We start from the raw sequence: 22696 nt of genomic DNA on the forward strand, positions 1-22696 counted from the left end.
TAGAGCAACATCTCTGCACTAGGGTCCCTATTTTGACAGCTGAGAGAAGGGTCTTCTTAGTGCATTCCAATATATTCTTACACAGGGAATACCAAGCTCAACTTTTTCCATGGCCTTCTAGAGCTAATGTATTTCAAAGAAGTGACTTGGCTGTAAAAATCTTGAGTGTTCTGTTCTGTTCAGAGCAATCTAGCAAGGAAATCTCCAGCTTTATCCAGATGTTTTTCTCCTTATGCTTCTCTTTTGGGGGACTTGTTTTTTTCTGAGTGCAGATTTGTAATATACTCTACCTGCCCAAAAGAGCATTCCTGCTTTTTGCCCTCTCTCTCTGCACCTAGCAAACCCCACCCAGTTAACAGATCGACAGACAGCCAGGCTACATGATCAGTTTGCCAGTAAGTAAATACCCACCACCTCTCCTTTTGGTGGACTGGTTTTCTGCTAGGTCAGCTTGAAAGGAAAAGGGTTAGGAACGAGAATGCCCTTTTCTTCTGGGATGTAGCAACCAGCTCAAATCACAATAATTCACTCTCAGCTTTCCTGCATGTATATTTCATACCTTCAGGAAAGGAGCAGACCAAAGGCTTTATAGTAAGTCAAAAATATGTTGATCAGAGAAGTGCCATAGCAAGCATTTGTTGCTATTGAAAAGTACTAAGCCATATTTCTTTGCTTAACGACACACATTAATCCTCTATTGAAATTGCCAGGGCTGTCCAAGCCAAATCTGGCTTTAAAGGTTTAAAATATAGTCCAAACTATAAAAATGTAGCATTCTGACAAAAAATTAAGCTGAAAAAAATTTCAGCAATGTCCCTTTGGTTTTTCCTTTGCTGTTTAAACCACTAAGGACATCTTCTACAAGCCTTGAAATGGTTGCAAAAACATGGCATTTTTTAAATTGGTGACCAAAATATGAATATTATCCAAGTACCCATGCTACTTCTGTTTCAGTCCAGTTTCCTAATGAAATGAGTCTTATGTGTTCCTGCTGTCTATCTGTCTGCTTAATCATCTGTTCATCCATCTGTCACTTCCCATCAAGAACTTTTGGATCCACTGTTTCAACCACATTTGAAAGAGAAGCAGAAGCCTCAGAAATTATTATCATTCTCCAAGTTGTGTGAAAGTCAACATCTGTCTACAGAGAGCCATTCAAGTGAGCAGTAACCCAAAAAGGACTCCTTATCAGGAGACTAAACTAAATGGAATTCTTTTCTAGTTAGGAATGTAATAGCACCAGGTTTTGGCACAACATTCCATAAACATGACTTCAACTTTACAGGCAAAAGCAGAGTGTAAGACACTATTTAAGAACCTGTAAGAGAGATCTAGTCTTTCTGACCAGTGCATGTTGAAAGCTCTGCAAAAAATCTAAGCCCTCAGTACAGGCTTTGGAAAGGGATGGTTAAGCAATCCTAACAGTAATGGTTGGGATTATTTTCCCTAAATATAGTCTCCAGAAAGCTAGGTTTCTAATCTAATGTAGTCTTCCAGGTTTGCTGCTTGGTTGACAGGAAGACAAATTCCCACCTTATGCCCCAGGGTTCATCATACCTCTGTTGAAGCTGAATGGATCTTCTTGAAAGAAGGCATATCAGTGGAATGGAATGGAATGGAATGGAATGGGATGGAATGGAATAGAATAGAATAGAATAGAATAGAATAGAATAGAATAGAATAGAATAGAATAGAATAGTTCCAGTTGGAAGGGACCTACAACAATCACCTAGGCCAACTGCCAACTAGTGTCCCCTCTGCAGCACCTGTGGGGAAAATTTAGATCATACAGATTCCTTTCCAGTGATCAAACATCTTGCCAGGTTGGTTATCAGCTCTCCACCTACATGGTACTTAGCATTCATGTTTCACTAGGAGAGAGGAACATTAGTAATGAGCTGTTAATGAATCTCACAACAATATAAATCCAGCACTAAAAAAACGTTCAGTATATGGCTGCAATGGAGGCTTTTTCATGTTCAGCTCTCTTAATGCATTCAATATGCTATTTGTCAAATAATGCCAGACAACTGTCCAAAAATAATAGACAAGCGAGATTTTTTTCTTTTTTTCCCCCCTCTTTTTAACATTTTTTGCACAATCTGTCTAGAATTGCTCAGATGAATGATAGATGGTAAAGAAGTTTTGCTAAAATTATTCAACTTGATTCAGACAGCTTGGACTGATACGTAAATGCTTTTCAGATAATAAAATGGTCTTTGTCTTTTTAAATGGAGCAGATATGCAAAAGAAATCTGCATATTCATTGCAGATTCCTTGGAAAATGAGAAATGTTGTTGCCCTGAGCTACTATTTGCCTTGCAAGTTTCTAAGGTGTTTCAATATGTTTTATTTTCTTTGTTTAATATGCTCAATATTTAAAGCATTTGGAAGATTGTTTCTTCTAGAGATATCTCCATTAATAATATTAACCTCATCAGTGCTCCAGGAAAGATCTCTGTCCCTGAAGAGCATATGCTAAGCATCCTGACATTTCCACTTGGAATGCTTAGTAGTTGGTGCCTTAGGCAAGCACTGGTGTATGAGCTGGATGTAGCTGAATACAATTCATATCAAATAAGCTAGGGGATGGAGCACAGAGAGCTCCTGATTCCAAGAATTGTCACCTTTTGGGCTGCTTTGCTACAAAATATTGGTGGTGGGAATGAGACATAAAAGAAACTTGCCCATGCTGGGAAAATGATTATACATTTCTAAAGATAATAGCCTGGCACTGCATTCTTTGAATCGTCAGGATAATATCTTTGTGAATAACTTTTGATTTTTGCTAGGTTCCAAGAGATTTCTAAATGACATCACCTGTAATTTGATCATATCACCTGTAATTTAAGCACAAGGTCAAGCTTTTTCGTCTCAAAATGAGAAACAGACATTTATCAGCCTTAATAGAGTAATGGCCATGTTTATTTCCTTATACATAAGTGTTCATTAAAACAAGTTTTCTGCCAGCAATAGAGCCAGTGAAACACTCCTGCTTTGGGATTTATGTCTCTGGCCCCTAAATCCCACCTGCAGCATACACTGGCTCCCTCCCAGAGCAGCTGCCTGCAGGAGGGGAAGCACCTTGCTGCAGGTCCTCTGGATCTACGGGCATGATGATTGGAAAGCACGTGGTGACTGGAGAACCAACTGCTGCTAAACAGAGCTTAAAATTGCTGAGTCCTTGCTGCCTCTCCTTCACTGCTGGACTACCCTAGTCTCCCTTTTCTCACCAGCCTACACTTTTCATGAAAATTGTGGCGAAGTGCTTATCTTTGCCTGTTCTTCCTTTAAAAACAGTTGGGATTGAATAATGGAGTCAAAAGTTGTAAAGGTTACAAGGGCAGTCAGGTACACATCAGGAACAGAGAAAATCCATGCAAAAATGCTGCTGAATATATTCAATGGAAATATTTCAAATACTAACAAACAGTTCAGTCTGTCTTAGTTAGGGGGACTAATTTTAACTAATGTTTGTCTTGAATAGTGCTGCATCCATAAAAAGGGTATGTTGCAAATGTAAACTAAAACCCAAACTTAAGAAGTTATTAAGGTCATAAAATCAAGCACAGCAACATTAAGAAACACAGAGATCACCTTATCCTCTGATGACACGGTCAAAAGGTCTGAGAGTCAGGACGGAGGCTGGTAGACCTGTTAGGTACAAATTAAAAGCACGTCTTGGTAAATAATTACAAGCAGTTTAGAGTTAAATTGTCTTACAGCATCATATAACCATTTACACAGGCGCTGGGAAGGAATTAACATGTCCTCTAAGACCTCTTGGCCTCTGACTTTTCACTGAAAGGTTCTGGCTCAAATTTTTATGCTTATGTTTCTAACATGCAAAGTTTAGGTCAGTGAGGTGTGCTTCTTTCATGCACTGTTTCTCAAGAATTACAAGTTAAGTATCTGTTGCAGGTGGTCAGATGGCTTTTCACTATGTCCATAGTCAGCTCCTTTGATTACCTATGATCATTTCCAACATTTGCAATGGTTAATCAGTGAAGCCAGTGACTCCTTTCCATTCAGCTTTGATCTCAGTGAATAAGCAAATGACTGTTTTGTTCCCATTTTATTTCAACAAAAAATGACTAGAGCTTGAAATTGTTGACTTTGGAGGAAAGTCAGGCAGAAATTTCACTGGATATTTAGTGTTTCTTTCAAAACCTTCCTGATTAAAAAGCCCTCAAAAGGAGTACGCTGTTCTGACAAAGAGGGGAAAGCAGGGAGGAAAACACATGCAGTAAAACGTCCTGATCATGGACTGTACCTTATGGATTGATTCATACCATCACTTCTTCTTTAATGAAGCAATACCAGGTCAATTTATCTTCCCCAACAACATGTTGTACATTTCGAGCATGAACCAACTTTGGTGGTTGTGGAGGAAATATGTAAATTATGGCCTGGTTACATTAACATATTTCCATGGAAAAGTAATGAACTTTTTACAGTGATATGACTATAAACATGAGACAAACAAAACAAGGCACAACTTGGAAGGTGCCACATGCAGCATTTTTTGAAAAAGATTAGACCTTCTTCCAGGTCCACACACTTCATGCACCCTTTGTATGAAAAGAAGGCAGTGTTTGATCTTCAGACATCAAGCAGCTTTCCTACAGGAGCACAGCAAAACCTGTCCACTATATATGAGCAGCAAGACCACCACTGAGTGGACCTTGGCTTTCTACATCCCATCCCTAAAAACAAGGTTTCTACAACATCCTTTTGTGAGCTTCATTGCCTGCTTGCAAAGGAACTCCTCTCTCTAACTTCTCCTCTGCTCTGGTTTTCTTCTGCTGAACCTGAAACGTTATTGTCCTTCCTGATGCTATAAGAAGCAGATAGATCCATATGAATGTCTCTGTCATATCATTAAGGGATACCACATGATTATTTTTTGACAAGCTGATTTTTAATGTATCTCTCCATCTCTGATTTTCCCCAAGGCAAAGCACAATTCAGCGTCACAATAGAAAGAGAAACTATGTGAGTGAAGCCATTACTTCCTCAAACATTGGAAAACATATTTTCTCCTTCTTAGTTTATAACATTCTAGAATGGTACAAAAATATTTTGCTGACACTGTATACCAGAATCAAATGAGAACTGTTAAAATTATGTGGCAATCTTAATCTAATTAAATTAATTTGATAATGCCTTTTTATCCTAACTATTTTAGAATGTGTAAAAAGTCTTGAACAGACTTTTATTTTAATTGAATGAGACTGGATTTTGTCTTCTCAGAATTAATTACTTGATAGCTAAAGTACTTGTTAGGTAGGATAACAAGAGGATTGGCCCCAGTGCATTTTAATTTTGTAAATATTTTTAATCTGTGTGATTTACCTTACATTTGAAGCATAGTCCATTTATTTACCCAAAAGATCATGTGGTGGTTGTTGTATGTCACCATTATTGTCCTTATAATAATTTAGTATATAAATGGAAGCCAAATTATTCTGTCTCTTGTCCAGATTGACAGATGAGAAACTGCTCCTTAATTTTGAAAGAACAGCCTTGATGTGTTTCATTATCTAATGGGAGATGGTGATGGGTTTTTCAGTGCAATGTGTCAAATTGATGGGTTCAGGCTGATGACCCTTTGGGATAAGAGATGCCAGCTCTGGCAGGGCACTGCACACTTACTGGCAAATATTAAAATAGGTAATAACTTTCTTTTTTTTAATCCAGAAAGGCCTTAGTGCAATGCCTCTGATATCATAATACAGGCCAGAGAGCAGCTTGAGCAGTTAATATCTTTTTAACATGAAGTTTTTAGAAGTTGGTTCAACTCATTTTTACACATGCAGCTGCAGTGAACCAGTTCTAACTATAGCTTGTAAATTAAATCAGTGTGCTAAGGTTAATAGATTAATGATTTTCTCATGAATGCAGTGTGTTGGCAAGGCACAAACATAAACCAAAGGGCAAGGAGGACATACCACCATTGCATAAACAATGGAGATGTTAAGCCTTTATTAGTTCTTCCATACTAAATGTGTGGTAAGAAAAGTCTTGCATCAGTGATGACAACAGGGACACATTCAGACCTGCTTTTACACTCAAGAGGAATGATGACTTCAGAAGAGCATACAAAGAACAATAAAATCCCTGGGGAAAGGAACAGTTATAATAAATACATTTTTAACTACATTATAGTTAAAAAATTAAAAATGCAAAAATTATAACAAACGTTTTTACCAATTACAAAAGCTTCTGTGTATTCCTCAATACTTTCAGAATTTTATAATGTTTTACTGAACCCAGTCAAATACCTTTCTGCCATCTTCAGTGGAAGCAGTTAGATCAGTGATTAATCTTTCTGAAACCCCACCTAAATTCTTTACATGATAAGACAGTCTTCCTTTAAAATTCCAACTTTTTTAAAAAAAAATAAGTCAAAATTGGTATGGTATGTTGTGCTAGGTCAGTTGATACAACCCCAAAAATAGACAATAATTTACTAGACTCAGTATTACTGAGTAAACTGTATTTCATTAGTCTCCAGTTATACTTAAAACTTTCCTTCAAATGTATGAATGTATGAAAGAACAATCAATACAGAGGCAAAATCCTTCCCTAAATTCCATTTATATCTGACCTGAAGCATGAACTGGATGTTACTCAGTTTGAACATCTCCCTTGTTTACTGGAAGTGCACAGATAGTACCAATATTTAAGACAAAACCATTAAACACTTAATAGTTGAATTCTAAAGTCACATTTCAGCCTACAGACTGCTTACACAGCACTTCCTGCAACAACAGGCAATATTTGGGGTGGTTCTACAAAGCACATCGGTGAATATACTGAGATGAAGTTGGATTGTCCCTCACCTGGAAAAGTCCCACTAGCAGCAGTGTTTTTCATAAGGTGGTTAGGTGAGCTGATTAAAGATGAAATCTTACAGTGTGCACACCTAGGAAAGCTGTAAGAAGGAAATGACTGCCCTAAGGAGCTCAGCTCGACATTCACCGGGATTGAATGAATTTCAAGCACTTCTTATGCAATGAATAGGCACATCAAGAGAGAAAATGGCTTGCCCAAGAAAGCACTTAGAGACCTATTTGAGTGTAATTTAGCAGCCAAGACTTCATCTGAGATTGTAACCACAAGCAGGCAGCAATGGAGCATCATGATAAGAGATGGCTTAGGTTGCTAAGAATCGAAAGCACAAGCACGTGGATGGGAAAATCCTGAAAGGCAGGAGCAGTGCTGCCTGACTGCTGTTGAATGGCTTTGAAAACTGTGTTGTAAAAGCTGCTTATCACACATAGATATCTATATACTCACTCAGCTTGACTCACCCACTCCAAAACAGCAGTATCACCCACAGCTGCAAGGAAACTGTGACAACATGAGCTGTAATCTTGGGCTTTTCTTTCTATATTCAGCACTGCTTAGCAGTAAACACTTGCCCAGCTTTAGTTTGGAGCATTACCTCAGTAAATGAGAGAGACACTGAGAAGTTTGGGGTAAGGTCTGCGTTATCCCATCAAATTGCTGTTGTGGTTTACACAGCAGAGATTTGGTAGTTTGCACCAGTGGGTTAGATCTGTCCTGTAGGATGATTCCCATGCATTCATATCAAATGTGCGAAATGGGGATCCTTTTGCAGGTCCAGTTTTCCTTTCATGCCTTTTCCATGTGTAAATCCATAACAAGCAAACATGTAGGTACTTAAGTTGCTACTACCACGCTGACCACAAAAACACTAAGGGTGCAAATACTAGATTTTTTCTGGAAATTCCTTTAGCGGGCAAAAACGATGCCTGAAAAATTAGAAAGCTTGAAACTCTGCAAATTTATCCCACGTGTCACTGACAGGAACCACAGAAGCACATTACGGTATTGTTTTCTGCAAGTAGCAGGATCGAAAATCTGTGTTTTCTATGCTGGATCAGAGAAGGTATTCTGGGAACAAATATACCCCTTCCCATCACCATGTAAGTTGAATGGTTTGTCAGTTTGAATGTCTTAACATGGTTATTCTTCTAAAGTAGCTCACTGGTAGGTCTTGCATCTTTATCAGAATTCTCATAACATTTCATGTTATCCCTAAAGATATGTTTCCTGGTGTTACAAAATCAGGCCAAAACCTCAACAAAGTTCATTTTGTCTTTGGTGTTGTAGACAAAGCCTGGAAAGTAAGACTTGAATAAAGCTCAGGGATGAAAGAAAGGGCAAATAAAATAAGTTTTACATTATTTTAAAGCCAGTGTCATAATTTTTTGAGCCAGAAGTGACTTACATCTTTTAGTGGCTTGGATTTGTAATTTAAAGAACAAAATAAACTATTACAACTGCCAGCAGAAGTACATAGCAAAACAAGGAGAGTGCTGAACCTCAAACATTTTCACTGCTGGACCAGCTTCCTTCAAAAAAGCCCTCAGCCGAAATGGAATGGGATCAGTTTAAACTAGAAAAAAACTATCACAATTAATAAAAGTCAAGTTTTATTAGAAAAATCACACCTGGAGGAGATGGTTTACAAAATTTCCTGACAAATTTCCTGACAAATTTCCTGACAAATTTAGCAGGAAAAACTCACCACTGGCTACATGAACATAAAAGTTAGTTGTACTGGCTTTTCACCTTTGAAGTGTAAAGCCAGAGATCTGCTGGCAGTATTTCAGTCAGGAATATACCCCAGGCTTTCAGAGGCTTCTGCCTCCTCAGCATTATTTGATGGATGAGACTGACACAAGTAGCAATTGTCGTTCTATTGCAAAATTCCTTATCTGTAAGTTTATGGGCAGAACTGGAATTTGATGAATTTCAGGTCATGGTACAAAGTCATTTCTTTCCCTTCATTCTGGATTTTAGAAACATACTTTCCAATAACAAGCGATTTGATTTGTTTGTTCTATTCTTGATTTAGTCAACCCATTCTGATGGCCAGAGATTTTATGAAAAACAAGTTTTCCCACAGTCTTTTGATTTCTGTGTGTCATGGTAACCAATGGCACTAAATAACAACAGTCTAAACACTTCAGGGATCAGATTGTAGCTATGGACAAGGGCCAGTGTAACAATGAGAGGAAGTTTTGTAAGGACAATTTAGCAGCAGATAACACAGAAGATGTCCTTGAAACAAAGGAAAATAACCAAAACAGGTGCAACAGCAGTTACTGAAACAGACTTCTGAGTGCTCTGCACACAAAAAAGAGCAGAATAAAGAAGGTGCAAGAAGGCCAAAGCCTACAGCCATCGTTCAGCTGAAAATTCTTGCAGTATGTTGGATATCTTTTGTGCCTCAGAAAATAAAGATTCAGTCCTACAGTAATGCAGTGTATTTCTCATGTAGACTGAGCTGAAGTTTGGAGAGACCATGTTGAGTTTCCTGGCCAAGCATGGATTCCTGTCTGAAAAGTGGCTGTTGTCTCACCCCTGCTCTGGGAACACAGCCTCATTTCCTGAGCAGATGCCTTGAAATTTCCTCAGTCATATTTCATGAAGGGTGATACTGCTTGAATCTTGAATGACACTGATAGCTTCTCCCCCTGCCTAGCAATATCATGATACTGCCATGAATCACATAACTGGTTTTGGACAAAGTGATATTTCAGAGACTGAGACAGGCATTGAGGTTCCCTTTCTCCCCTCCATTATCATTGCTCCAAAATTGATCTGAGAACAGACCCTGGAAACTTCTGGTCATTAGTGTGTATTGGCTTTGTGTTGCAAGGTTTTGGTAGCAGGGGAACTACAGGGGGGCTTCTGTAAGAAGCTGTTGGAAGCTTGCCCTGTGTCGCACAGAACCAATGTCAGCCAGCTCCAAGACAGACTCACCACTGGCCAAGGCTGAGCCCGTCATCAATGGTGGTAGCACCTCTGGGATAACATATTTAAGAAGGCGAAAAGCTTTGGTGGGCACCTGGTGTCCAACCTGTCCCCCTGCACCAGTGGTGGGGGAGGAAGTAGGCCCTTCAGGAACAGACTGCTCCAGTGTGGGTCCCCCACAGGGTCACAGGTCCTGCCAGGAGCCTCTCCGGTGTGGGCTTCCCACAGGGTCACAGTCTCCTTCAGGCACATCCACCTGCTCTGGTGTGGGGTCCTCCCCGGGCTGCAGGGGGGTCTCTGCTCCACAGTTAACCTCCGTCGGTACAGGGCACAGCTGCTTCACCACGGGCTGCACCACGGGCTGCAGGGGAATCTCTGCTCTGGTGCCTAAAGCATCTTCTCCCCCTCCTTCTTCACTGCCCTTGGTGTCTGCAGAGTTGTTTCTCATACATATTCTCACTCTTTCTGGCTGCATTTGTTGTTGCACAGGTGGGTTTCTTCCCCCTTCTTAAACATGTTTTCCGAGAGGTGCTACCACCGTTGCTGATGGGGTCAGCCTTGGCCAGCAGTGGATCCATCTTAGAGCCAGCTGACATTGGCTCTGTCAGACATAGGGGAAGCTTCTAGCAGCCTCTCAAAGAAGCCCCCTCTGTAGCCACCCTGCTACCAAAACTTTGCTACGCAAACCCAATACATGGTGGTAGCTGCAATGTCCTGACACTCTGGATGATGCAGCAAAAGACCGGGAGGACAGCAAGGCCATTCTGTGGTCAGAAGTTGACACACAAAGAAGTCACTCTCATGCTTGCAGTAAAATGGGAACTGTGGTGAGTGAAGCCACATCATGGTGTTAGCTGGTTGCTAAATGGCACGGCATCGTCAGCTTAACAGATAGATCGGTGCCAACTACATGATAGCTTAATATGGGTCCAGCATTCTTCTGAAAACTTAGAAAGTGCAGTATGGAAATGGAAACTTTTCTGCAAAGTGATGCTACTGTAATCCATTATCAAAAAGCACTGTGGTAGCAAGTACTAGAGATAAGGCACCTGCTTGTTATCTGAATCTGAGAGGCACCTGGGAACGATAGGAAAGAGCAGAGAGTTACTCACATACCTTTTTATAATTAAAGGGATAATGATTTGATCTGGAATTAATGTTTGGAAGCAAGCTGTGTGGCTAGGGAAGCACTTTAGAATTCACACCTTCAAGTATTTGATTGCTGTAGAGGAGCCTGCTTTTTTGGCATGCAGCATATATTTGGTGTATAAAGAAATACAGAACAGTTTGACCTTGAATCAATTAATCTCTTCTGAGGCACACGGGTTTTGAATGGACGTAGACATAATTAGAGTTTTTAAATTACACAAGGCGTGTTCAATCTTTCCATCAGTGTATAGCTGGAAAAAAAATGTAGGAAGGATCTCTGGGGTAGAGGGAAGTACTCCTACTTTCTAGAAAAAACATCTCCCATGTTTGGGAAGAAGGGGCTCCTTTGAATCTCAATTCTCCTCAGTTTATTGCAATTTGATATAAAAGACCGGACATGAGTAAAGAGAAAGCTGCTGATAGTGTCTTATGTTTGTATCATATATCACATATTTAGCAAAAGGAGAGCCAGATATCAGTCATAGTGCCACTGTTGAATTTATAGAAGGATTTAGAACTAGTATTTTTACCTTTTCCAGAGAAGTTTTCTATCCACTGTATTTACCAAAAGGAAATAAAAAATACCTTGCATAAAGTTATTATTTGCCTTGTTCAGAAACCAATATATAGAATTGTATAAATAGTATAGTAATAAACAAAGAAAGGAGTTTCCTTCATAAACCTACATGGAAGAACTCCAGGAGTTCATCACCTTCTCAGTCATCCACATAATTCAGGACTAAAAGGGCTGATACCAATAAGATGAAATAAGGAACAGAAAATAAGATCAGAATTGTACCCTGATCAGCCAAGGGGAAACTAGTGAAGAAATGCTTGTCTATATGAATTTACTTTCACTTAATTTCTATATCAAATAATAACGAGAGATAAATCCTCAGCATTTTTTAGGATATTTTTTCTCTGCCCTTTAAAATACTGGCTATTCATTAGTTGTTTCGGATATTCTTAGTAAGTGTTATAATTAAGATCAAAATGTAATTCGAAGTCTAACTGCTCTTTCAGCAGCTTACAACTTTTCAGACCAATTTCTTACTTCTTAAAAAGACATGGTCAGGTACTTCTCTTTTGCATTTAAATTGTAAAGTTACTTTTTTTTTTTTAATAAATTATAATCTAGAAAAGTGCATATTTTGATATATCAGCACTGAATTAATACTTACTCTTAGGTGGGGACTATATTTTATACCACACATATAGCAGGCTTGCCTTGATTCCAAATGTAGGTTTAAAAGAAAACAAAGGCTAAGATTAAAAACAGTATACTACAGATAAATAAATACTAATTGAAATCAATAGGGCCGGATTAATTTGCATCAAATCAAGATCCAGACCATACTCTGAAGATCCATAAATGGGAACATAAATAGGCACCAATATTTTTTCCCCAAAACCACCTTTCTGAGAGTAATCACAGTACCTAAATGCTCTTAATTTAATCATTCACTGGAGGATGTTACAGGTAAGTGCTCATAATAAACAGTAGGTGTTTCCCTGAGGGCCATGATAGTTTGCATAATGTGCTAGCTATTTATTTTACAGTGTTATGGTGACAGAAAACTGTTACAGTACAGCTAACTCTAATGAGAAGTTTCGTAAATGTCTTTTGCTAACAAGATATCTTGTTTAAGTTCTGAGTTTCAGAGGTTAAAATAATACACCACCACCAGTACAGTCACTGCTGTTACATATTATCCAATTCCTTTTTCTTTAATTAACTTTGGTATGTTCTAATCTATTTATAGATGGAGACATCGAGAGCCCCACAGCTGGAGCAGATGTGGCTGTTATTGGAGGTAAGTAGCAGACTGTACTCAGCAGCACCATTAGAATTAAAACAGCGGGTTGGTTGATTTCTTGCATTTTGCAAAACCCCAATTTGCTGACAAGACAACAGGAGCGGCACAATTAGAGTTAATTAGGCCAGTGGGAAATCTGCTCCCAGAGGGGCTATTGGCAAGATAACAAGATGAGATAACGAGCATAAACCATATAGTGAGCAGTACCACCCCCATCCATTCCTCATTTTAGGACAAAATACCTAACAGTCCAGCAGCAATGTCAACCTCTGATATTCTTCATTATTCACTGGGCCAAGATTTTCATTTAATACAGAACTAGTGTAGCGCCTTTGATTTGAGTCATGCTAGCTCATACCAGCTGACCCTTTACTTTCACAGAATATACCACGGTGCATTTCCCGGCATTCCATTAAAGCTCTCTCATGCATTTAAACTAAATACAGTTGTCAGAATAAATGAGCAAAGCTATGTTCACAGAAAGAACCTGTCTTTTTATTTTTATTGTGTTTGTTCATTTCCATGCTAACACACTAATTTCAGTCATTCACAAGGGGGTATACCAATCATTAGTGCAAATTGGTGAGGTTCTGCTATATTTCCCTCAGGTCCCATCTCCTGTAACTTTAATTTCAGCTTTCTATGAACAAGTAGCAGGTAAATTGATTTGTACTTAGTCCCTTAGGCTTATTAATATTGTGCTACATCCAAAGCCTATTAAAGCCTCTTGTGTCAAGGGATACCAGTGAGGTCCTAAAAATTGATGAAGCCCCCACTGCAACTATGATATTATTGTAAACCTAAAGTTCTTTCTATAAGCAGTCTCATTTCTGTGAGCAGTAACTTCACTTTCCAAAACCAGGCATCATAAAATCTGCAGGATAAGATTGCAGGCATATTTTTTAAGACAGAGTTATCATTTTTATTTACAATGCTAATATTCATAGAATCATAGAATGGTTTGGATTGGAAAGGATATTAAAGATCATCTAGTTCCAGCCCCCCTGCCATGGACAGGGACACGTTCCATTAGATCAGGCTGCTCAAAGTCTCATCCAACCTGGCCTTGAACACTGCCAGCGAGGGGGCATCAACAGCTTCTCTGGGCAACCTATTCCAGTGCCTCACCACCCTCACAATCAAGAACTTCTTCCTTATATCTAATGTAAATCTACCCTCTTTCATTTTAAAGCCATTACGTGTTGTTCTATCACCACATACCATTGTAAAAAGTCCCTCTCCAGATTTCTTGTAGGCCCCGTTTAAGTGCTGGAAGGCCACTAGACGGTGTCCCCAAGAGCCTTCTCTTCTCTAGGCTGAACAACCCCAACTCTTTCAGCCTGTCCTCATAAGGGAGGTGCTCCAGCTCCCTTTTCACCTTCATAGCCCTCCTCTAGACTCACTCAAGCATGTCCATGTCCTTCTGATGCTGGAGACCCCAAAGCTGAGCACAGTACTCCCGGTGGGGTCTCACGAGAGCGGAGTAGAGGGGGAGAATCCCCTCCCTCGACCTGCTGGCCATGCTTCTCTTGATGTAACCCAGGACACAGTTGGGTTTCTGGGCTGTGATCGCACATTGCCGGGTCATAGTTTTCCATCCATTAATACCCCCAAGTCCTTCTCCTCAGGGCTGCTCTCAATCCACGCACTGCCCAGCCTATATTTGTGCTTGGGATTGTCTCAAGGCATGTGCAGGACCTTGCACTTGGACTTGTTGAACTTCATGAGGTTTGCACATGCAAACAAGCCTCTCAAGCCTGTCAAGGTCCCTCTGGATGGCATCCCTTCCCTCCAGTGTGTCAACCACACCACACAGCTTGGTGTCATGGTCAAACTTGCACTCAATCCCACTGTCCATGTCACCAACAAAGATGTGAAACGTCACTAGTCCCAACACTGACCCCTGAGGAACGCCACTCATCACTGCTCTTCACTTGGACATCAAGCTGTTGACCGCAACTCTTTGAGTGAGACCATCCAGCCAATTCCTTATCCACCGAGTGGTCCATCTGTTAAATCCATGTCTCTCCAATTTAGCGGCAAGGATGTTATGCGGGACAGTGTGAAAAGCTTTGCACAAGGCCAGGTAGATGACTTCAGTTGCTCTTCCCTTATCCACCAACACTGTAACACTGTTGTAGAAGGCCACCAAATTTCTCAGGCACAATTTACCTTTAGTGAAGCCATGTTGGCTGTCACCAATCAGCTCCTTATTTCACCTGTGCCCTATCATAGTTCCAGGAGGATCTGCTTTATGATCTTGCTGGGCACAGAGATGAGACTGACTGATGTTCCCCAGGTCTTCTTTTCTCCCTTTGCTAAAATGAGGGTTGTGTTTCCATTCTGTACATTCCCCCATTTTCATGCCAATGGAGTATCTCTGCTCATTTTACTGATGCTGATAAATCTAAAGCTTTGGAGATACCCACTCCTGCCACATATCTTGAACACAGGGGACAGAAGAGATTTACTGTCTACATGCCCCTCATTGTCTCTGCAGAATAGTAGGCATTTCCAGGGAGCAATTCATCTGACCAAATGTAGGAATTCAGTTCTAGAAGAGGAATTGCCCCCACACACACACACCTTCCACTGACAGTAGAGGAAGCCCAAGGGGAGTAACTCATATGGACCCTCCTGACCTGTAGATGCCTGCAATGAGTCAGACAAATTCCTACATATTGCATCCTCACAGCAGCTTCACACTCCAGATATGAATTTTCCTAGAAATGTCCTGTTCTGGTGCTTTTTATCGTGTATTTTTTAATGTTTGGTTTACTCATGGAGTCATGTGAATATAGAATCAGCTCAGTATCAGGTACTTGGACAGAATCACAGCTAAAGTCTTTGTAAGCACATCTCAGTTATATGCAAGAAAATGTTAACAAAAATAAATATTACACATATTGAATAAATTTCACAATACTTAATTTGTTTTCAGGATTCTTAAGTGAACAATTTTATCTGGGATGAAGGGGATACAGCTTGTCATTTTTTAAAAACAACCAGGGGGTTGCCTCTCTTTTATGAACTACATTTCAGAATAGAGAAGGAAAAGAAGAAAGGGCTCTGGGAAACAAGGACACCCACTGTTCTCTGCACAACCACTCCTGGAACCTGAATTTGCTTTCCTTCACTAGGAGTACTTCCGTTCATCGTTTAGTCCTATGCACATTTGGGTTACCTATGGAAATTTTTGTCTAGTCAACACATTGATAGTAATTAGCCTTAGTCCAGTAGACAGGAAATATCTACCCAGAATCCCTTCCTTCTCCCATGTGTCACTTCCACATTCATTACAATCAGACTTTCTTAATTAGAGCACAGCATGAAATGGCAGCTTGCAAATACAGAGCAGAACTGCAGTCACACTGTTCCTGTTATTTGTTGAATGTCTCCTAAGAAATACTCACTGCCCTGTACTTCTCCTGTAACTGAGTACACTTACGGAGGCAGGGTCAGGTTGCCTGCAAACTCTCTGGGTATCTGTTACTGGAAGGGTGAAAGAAACCTATTGGTTTTACTTTATGTTCTCTTAGTTCCCCTCATTCTGTAATGAACTTTTAGCTCCAATGAGTTCAACTAAATCAAATGATTGATTTGAAAGATAGATAGTGAGAATTTGACCTGCATTCCTGCAGTATCTATGTCCCATCTTGGTTTTTGCAGTGTCAGACTGTTCTGACTCTGGACACTGCAACATGTGAGCATCCTATGGGCTTTTCCCTATCAAGTAATTCAAGTTGTGTTGTCTGCCTGTGAGATACTGCTCATATTTTGCTCCTGACTATTTAACTGGTCTCTTTCCTCTAGGTGTGATTGCTGCAGTGGTATTTGTTCTCATTTGCCTACTGGTGGTGATGGTCCGGTACATGTACAGGCATAAGGGCACCTACCACACCAACGAGGCAAAAGGAACTGAGTTTGCCGAAAGCGCAGATGCTGCTTTGAAAAATGACCCAGCTCTCCAGGAAGCAGTGGATGAGAGCAAAAAGGAATATTTCATCTGAGGGGCAAGGATTTCCATGGAGGCTTCTCCAAGGGAATCAATCAGAAATGCTACATCAACAGAAGTGCTAAGAGATGGATAATATGAGGATACAGGCAAGCATCCTAACTGAAAAGTACCTCTTTACTTTTTTTGTCACTGGGTTGTTTCTTTTCTCTCCTGGTGAAGAACTAAATGCTGGGTACTTGCCTGTTGAAATTTATTAGCAACACAGCTGGTTACAGCTGAAATCAATATCAGATAAGAAGAAACAAAATCTCAGTATGAGTGATACACCAAAACCAGATAAAGATAGCAAATGTCAAGCCTTGACATTTGGTGAAAATAGCAGATGCCAATGGAAAACATCCTCTTAGAATTAATGATGCGTCCTATGCTGATATGATACAGAACTACCTGAAACTGAATTTCAAATGGTCACAGAACAAACATTAAACTAGATAAAACTGAAGTAGCTGGAATAAATATAGCTTTGTAGCACAGCTAACTCCCCCCTCCCCTTAAATGTGCAATTTTATTAGCACAGGGGACATTGTTTTGGTTTTTTGGGGATTTAGATTGGGATTTTTTGTTCATTTTTTTGAATTTTATACATATATATATATAAATCAAAGACACTTCAAAGAAATAAACTGTTGGAAAACATGGAAAATGTAAGAATGAAGGACTTATTTCTAACTTGCTCTGCATGGCAGCTTGAGAACTGCAAAATGTTGGAATTTACAATGTAGCGTATAATAGTCAGTCGACTTACAAATACAATTCCACTTAGTAAGTTCCCTGCACGCATGCATAAATAGATAGATATTAAAAGATAAAACATCTTGGTTTGAGCAGGACTTCTGAGTAAATGGAGCTCAGCTAGATTTTTTCATGTAAGATATTTTTGCCTGAGTATTTATTTATTTATTTTGCATTGGAAAATTCTCTTGAATGCCCGCCAGCAGGATTTCGGATTTTTGCAGGGAGACAAATTCAGTTCTGGTGCAGATACCAATGAATGTTTTACAAATGCAACCATAAGACTGCCACTATAAAGAAGCTTGTTCATCTGCATCCCACTGGCTTGTATGGATGTCTCCCTCTGTATGGACTCTCTCTATCCTTTGCATTGTGCTAGATAAGAGAATTACACCAACCATCAGTGTTTTATTATGAATAAATAAATAGATTAGTCATGGTGGGTCACATGAAAACATCTTATTCCTTGCCTAAGATCAACAGTGATGAGTTTCTTTAACCCAGTAAGTTGGCTTCCTAACTGAAGCCCACAGTTATCTCTGCAAATAGGATAATTGTTCTCTTCACCTGCTCACCCCCAGCTGCAGTGGTGCCCTGGACTACTGAAAATAGAGGGGGAGAAATACACTATAACAAATAAGATACTGATGAGCTCTGCTCAACTCGATATTTTTTTTCCTATGCTTTGGTCTATATATGTGTGTACATATGTATAAAGTCACCTACAGCTGTGCTTTCAAGACATTGTTGCTGATCACTTGTGCTCACTTCCTGGCACCAAAGCTTGGAAAGCTCCTGGATTCCAGTATCCATTACTGACATTGGCCACAAATATGCTGTAAGAGAATACAGATCTGAACAAGAAAAGACTCTGAGGACCCAAGTGAAGAAATGGGATATTTTTGTCTTTCAGTCACAATCTCAGTCTTTTCTCAGTACCTTAAGGGGATGGACTCTGATTTATTCTTAGAATCCTGATACCTATGATTTTGAATCTTAAATCCCCGCTTCTTTGCATTTTAACCAAAAATATCAAAATCGTGCCAAATTTACTAAATGCTTAAGATATTTTTTTTACAACATACCATTGCACAACCACATTGTATTCTGTGGCTAGTGCAATATAAAATGCCTAAACCCCAGCACTAGCAGAGTTCAAATATTTTGGTATTATCTACATGACTTTATTTCTAAGATGCAGTACTATCTTAATCTTTTTACTACTTTTGAAAAAGAATCTGGTTTTATTTTTCTGGGACAAGTGTTGGAGAAATTCACTTATCTTAGCTGTAAGGTTGAATTTGTAAAACTGAAGACCCCTGACCATCCAGTTCAGTAAAAATGTAAATATTTCCTCTGAGGAGAGGATAAATGTGGTGATTTGAGCTCTGCTGCATCTCCCACACAAGACATGGAAACACCAAGAACCATTCCTCCAGTTCTAGCAGGACCTATAGAGGACTACCAGCCTCTTGTCCCCTCTTACATATTCAAAACCATGTAAGGTTAGCCTAGTTGTTAAAGAAAATTGACTTTAAAGGAAGGCATGAGGAACATGGGGAATAAGTTCCTGTCTCTCTCCGCGGTCATGAAATTCTATTTTTTGCAACTTGAGCCTTCTGCTTATAATTAGACAACTGTGTCATACCTGATACACAGGAGAACCTGAATTAGTGTCTCTTTTGGGGGGTGTGTGAGTTTTTTAATTATGAGGTGGACTTGAGACAGGCTAACTGTCCACATTGGAACTATAAGGGCCAGATTTTCTGGTGGTACATGAGTTAGTGGAGCTCAGCCAGTTCTTCTCAGTTCAGTCAACACCAGGCTCTGTGTCATTGCTTTCCCTAAATCTGAACTGAATGCAACTACTGGTCTTTGACTATATCCCTTCTTAGTAGCTTAGTTAAATCTCTTTATCCCATTTTCCCTATTCATCTAAGCTGACAAACAGTCCAAGCGTACAGCAACAGCTTCCCTATCGGTAATGAGCCACTTTGAATATTTGCAGAGCAGTGACTCCAGCAAGAGCTATGGTTTCAGTTAGTTTATTTTTTTTTACAGTGTTCTTTTGGGTTTTAGGACTTTGTGTATTTAGAAATGACTCAAGCACGCAGAACAGAAAGAAGAGATGGTTTGTAGAGATTTTCTGTCTATTTTTTTTTCCAGGACAAATTTTGCTTTGTAATGAAGAAAGCTCATGACATTTGATGACTGGCAGACTCTAATGTCCTCATCCTGCTATTTCTTACTCATACAATAACTCTACTGTCTTGATTCATTCAGTTTAGCTATAAAGAGGGTATATTATAAACTTCCTATAACTTTTAGGACTAATTAGCAACACATCCTTCTGCAAGCAACATGCTGTGCTTAAACAAACATTATGTACAACACTGAGACATCTCAGCTGGCAGCCATAGCTTTTCATCACTGATGATTAAATGATTTTTACAATTTGCTTCCTGAATAGGAGAATTAAGGAAACAGATTCTTTTTTTCCCCACATACTTTTATCCGGGGTCCCTCTACTGCTGTGGCCTGTTGTCCTGCGACTCTCTGGTGCCCCATCTACCCAGCCATGACTGCTATTCTTGCTTGCAATCCCCAGGCTCCCATCTGGATCACTGCTGCCTCCCCTATGGCAAAGGATTGGCCATTTATTTATGTGTTTATTTATCTATCTATCTATTTTTTATCAATGAAGATACTCTGTCCCTCTCTGCCAGACAAGAACCAATTTTCAAAAAAGGTTTAGCTTTGGATTGACAATCCTGTATCAAATTTTATCAAACCTGAGCAAGCTGACCTGAGACTGATCACATATGCCACATTTTCACAGAAAACAGATCTGAACTAGCACTGCAAGCTCTGTAGTTAGTTAAATTTAGTGCTATAAATCTCCAGTGTGCACTAAACAAGGGAACAGTATGAAGATTCCCGATGCCTTAATGCCCTGTGAAAGCTTGTTGAATCCCACTTTGCATAGAAAGCCACAGGTCCACATTTAGAAGTATAAGTCATTTCTCAATGATGTAAAGGAAAGCTGTGCATCAAAATGACCAATATTTACTGGAGCTGGAAAAGAGAAGATAAAAATTATCTTGTAGGAATACAAGACATTTTTTAAAGATATAGGATATGACAAAAGTTAGTATTTCTTATTACATTGGTGAGCTTTTTTTGTGGGTTCATGGAGTTTTCAAATTCTCTCACTGAAAAGAATCTTTGTTTGCAAAGGGAAATGAATCTCCTTTTAAACCATCTCTTCTTGTCTGGCTTTGAAAACAGTCTTCACAGATTCAATATTCTACCATTCTGCTTTAACATCTGGAACTCAATTTCTTCTCATTTTTGGAGCATGCCTGTACAGTCCTGCCCTGCACAATGCTGATTGCTTGCCAATGTCAGCCCCTGTAGCAGCATTACAGCTCAGCAGAGTAATTCTGTCCAAAAGTGAGCCCCAAATGCGTATCTGGCCACCTATTACTGGTACACATTTTTTTCTGGGGCTTGGCTTCTATCATTCCAGGTTTTCCTGAGGTCCAGTGTGCCATTGCACATTAATGCAGTCCTGCAGAGGATTTAATCAGCCACTAGTCAAAGTAGCTATATATGTATTTTTATCTTTTTAGAACAACAGGACCAAATCACTTTGGGAGACTATCAGAACATCAACATTGATTTTTCTATTAAATCAAATCTAGGGATCATTGGGGGAACACCAGGACAGAAAACCAAAAAGGACTGTTCCCTTTCAGCACAGAATGCAGACACGGTGCTGAAACACTTTTAGCTGCAGGATAAGTAGGATAGCACCACTAGCTACATCCTGTGAGGATTCCTCACAGAATACAGGAAACACTGAGACAAGATGTAAATCAGTAAAAAGATACATGGTAGGAGAAGGCAATTAGATGCCAATAGAGATGGAGAGCAGTTTTTCATCAAACAAAATAGATATTGCTGTTTGGAGAAATCAAAGTGTATTTGTTGAAGGTAACTGCTGACAACAATTTTCTCTGAATTATATGAGGTGTCTGAATACCTTGCATGTGCAAGTCCCATCAAAAAAATGCTGGTAAATACACAGCAAAAGAGCATTCACTTTAAATGTATTGAGATGTTTATTGCATTTTCTAAGATCTCTCAGTTCTTCACATAGGAAAGCTTTGTATATTTAGAAAATGCAGAACCTTCACAGCAGCAGTTCAGATAAGACAGAAGACTAAAGAACTCCTGGGTAAGCAATGAACACACATCCGATGCCTGGAAATTTAGGTAGTTAATAAAGGAAGCTAACAATACCAAAGAAAAATATATATGGTGAGTAAAAGTTCCAACCATATTACCAAAAAATGAAATGTTTGTAGTAGTAGAGTTACTTCTCTAGTTCAAGATGGTAATACTGTCAGTGAGTGGAAATAAGGAATCCTTATTCTACATGACTGTTCCCTGTGTCGTTGGGATAAAATCCCACTGAATTCAGCAGAACAAGAATTTTGCTGACTATATCTATCCTTCCTGCAAAAAATTTTATTCCGACCCATGTCAGAAAGAAACACAGTAAATTAAAGTAGAAATCTTTATTAAGTGCTGATCTTTCAGCATATCCTCTTGCCTTCCCACCATTCTTCTGTTGTTTCAAACTGTATGTATGGCAGAAAGTATCTGATACATTGTATTAAAGTCTATTTGAATTGCAGCATTACTATGACAAGAATAGAGAATACAGAGCATTCAAAGCTTACTGCTGATTGTATGTTAAAGCTGACTATAACGTTTGTATTTACCAAAGCTATTAATACTTTGCTGGTGTAAATCTACTATATCTTGAATTGGGGGGGGGGCGGGGGAAGCAGCTAAAATATGAAGAAACAAATAACTTTACAATTAAAGTTGTCATTTTCAGCATTTAAAAGACTGTTCTCATATTTTTTGTTTTCTTTTAAAATACCATGAACTTTTAGAATTGCCAATTATATTGTTGTCATAAGAATGTAGATCAAAAAGGAATAGCAGGCTAGAATTTTTCTTAATAGAGCATGCAAACCCTAAAAGATATACTGCTGGTGTTCGCATCAAAAAAAAAAAAAAAAAAGGAAGAAAAAGCTTTTGATACATCTGAGAAGGAGTAAAACTTCAAATAAGAAATCAAACAATAATTCTCTCTGAAGGAACATTACCCTGT

At 39.2% G+C, this 22696-nt stretch overlaps 1 protein-coding gene across 1 annotated transcript in view; it reads left to right on the forward strand.

The window, feature by feature from the left end:
* GYPC (glycophorin C (Gerbich blood group)) overlaps nucleotides 1–22345 on the forward strand; it is a 37171-nt gene extending 14826 nt beyond the window's left edge. Inside the window, exons 2-3 of the mRNA XM_074911240.1 lie at nucleotides 12705–12755; nucleotides 16572–22345. Of these exons, the coding sequence (XP_074767341.1) occupies nucleotides 12705–12755; nucleotides 16572–16768 (248 nt within the window). The 3' untranslated portion in view covers nucleotides 16769–22345. The remainder of the gene's footprint in view (nucleotides 1–12704; nucleotides 12756–16571) is intronic.
* The last annotated feature ends 351 nt before the right edge of the window (nucleotides 22346–22696 follow it).

This window comes from Athene noctua, chromosome 7, assembly GCF_965140245.1.
Source record: "Athene noctua chromosome 7, bAthNoc1.hap1.1, whole genome shotgun sequence".
NCBI lineage: Eukaryota > Metazoa > Chordata > Aves > Strigiformes > Strigidae > Athene > Athene noctua.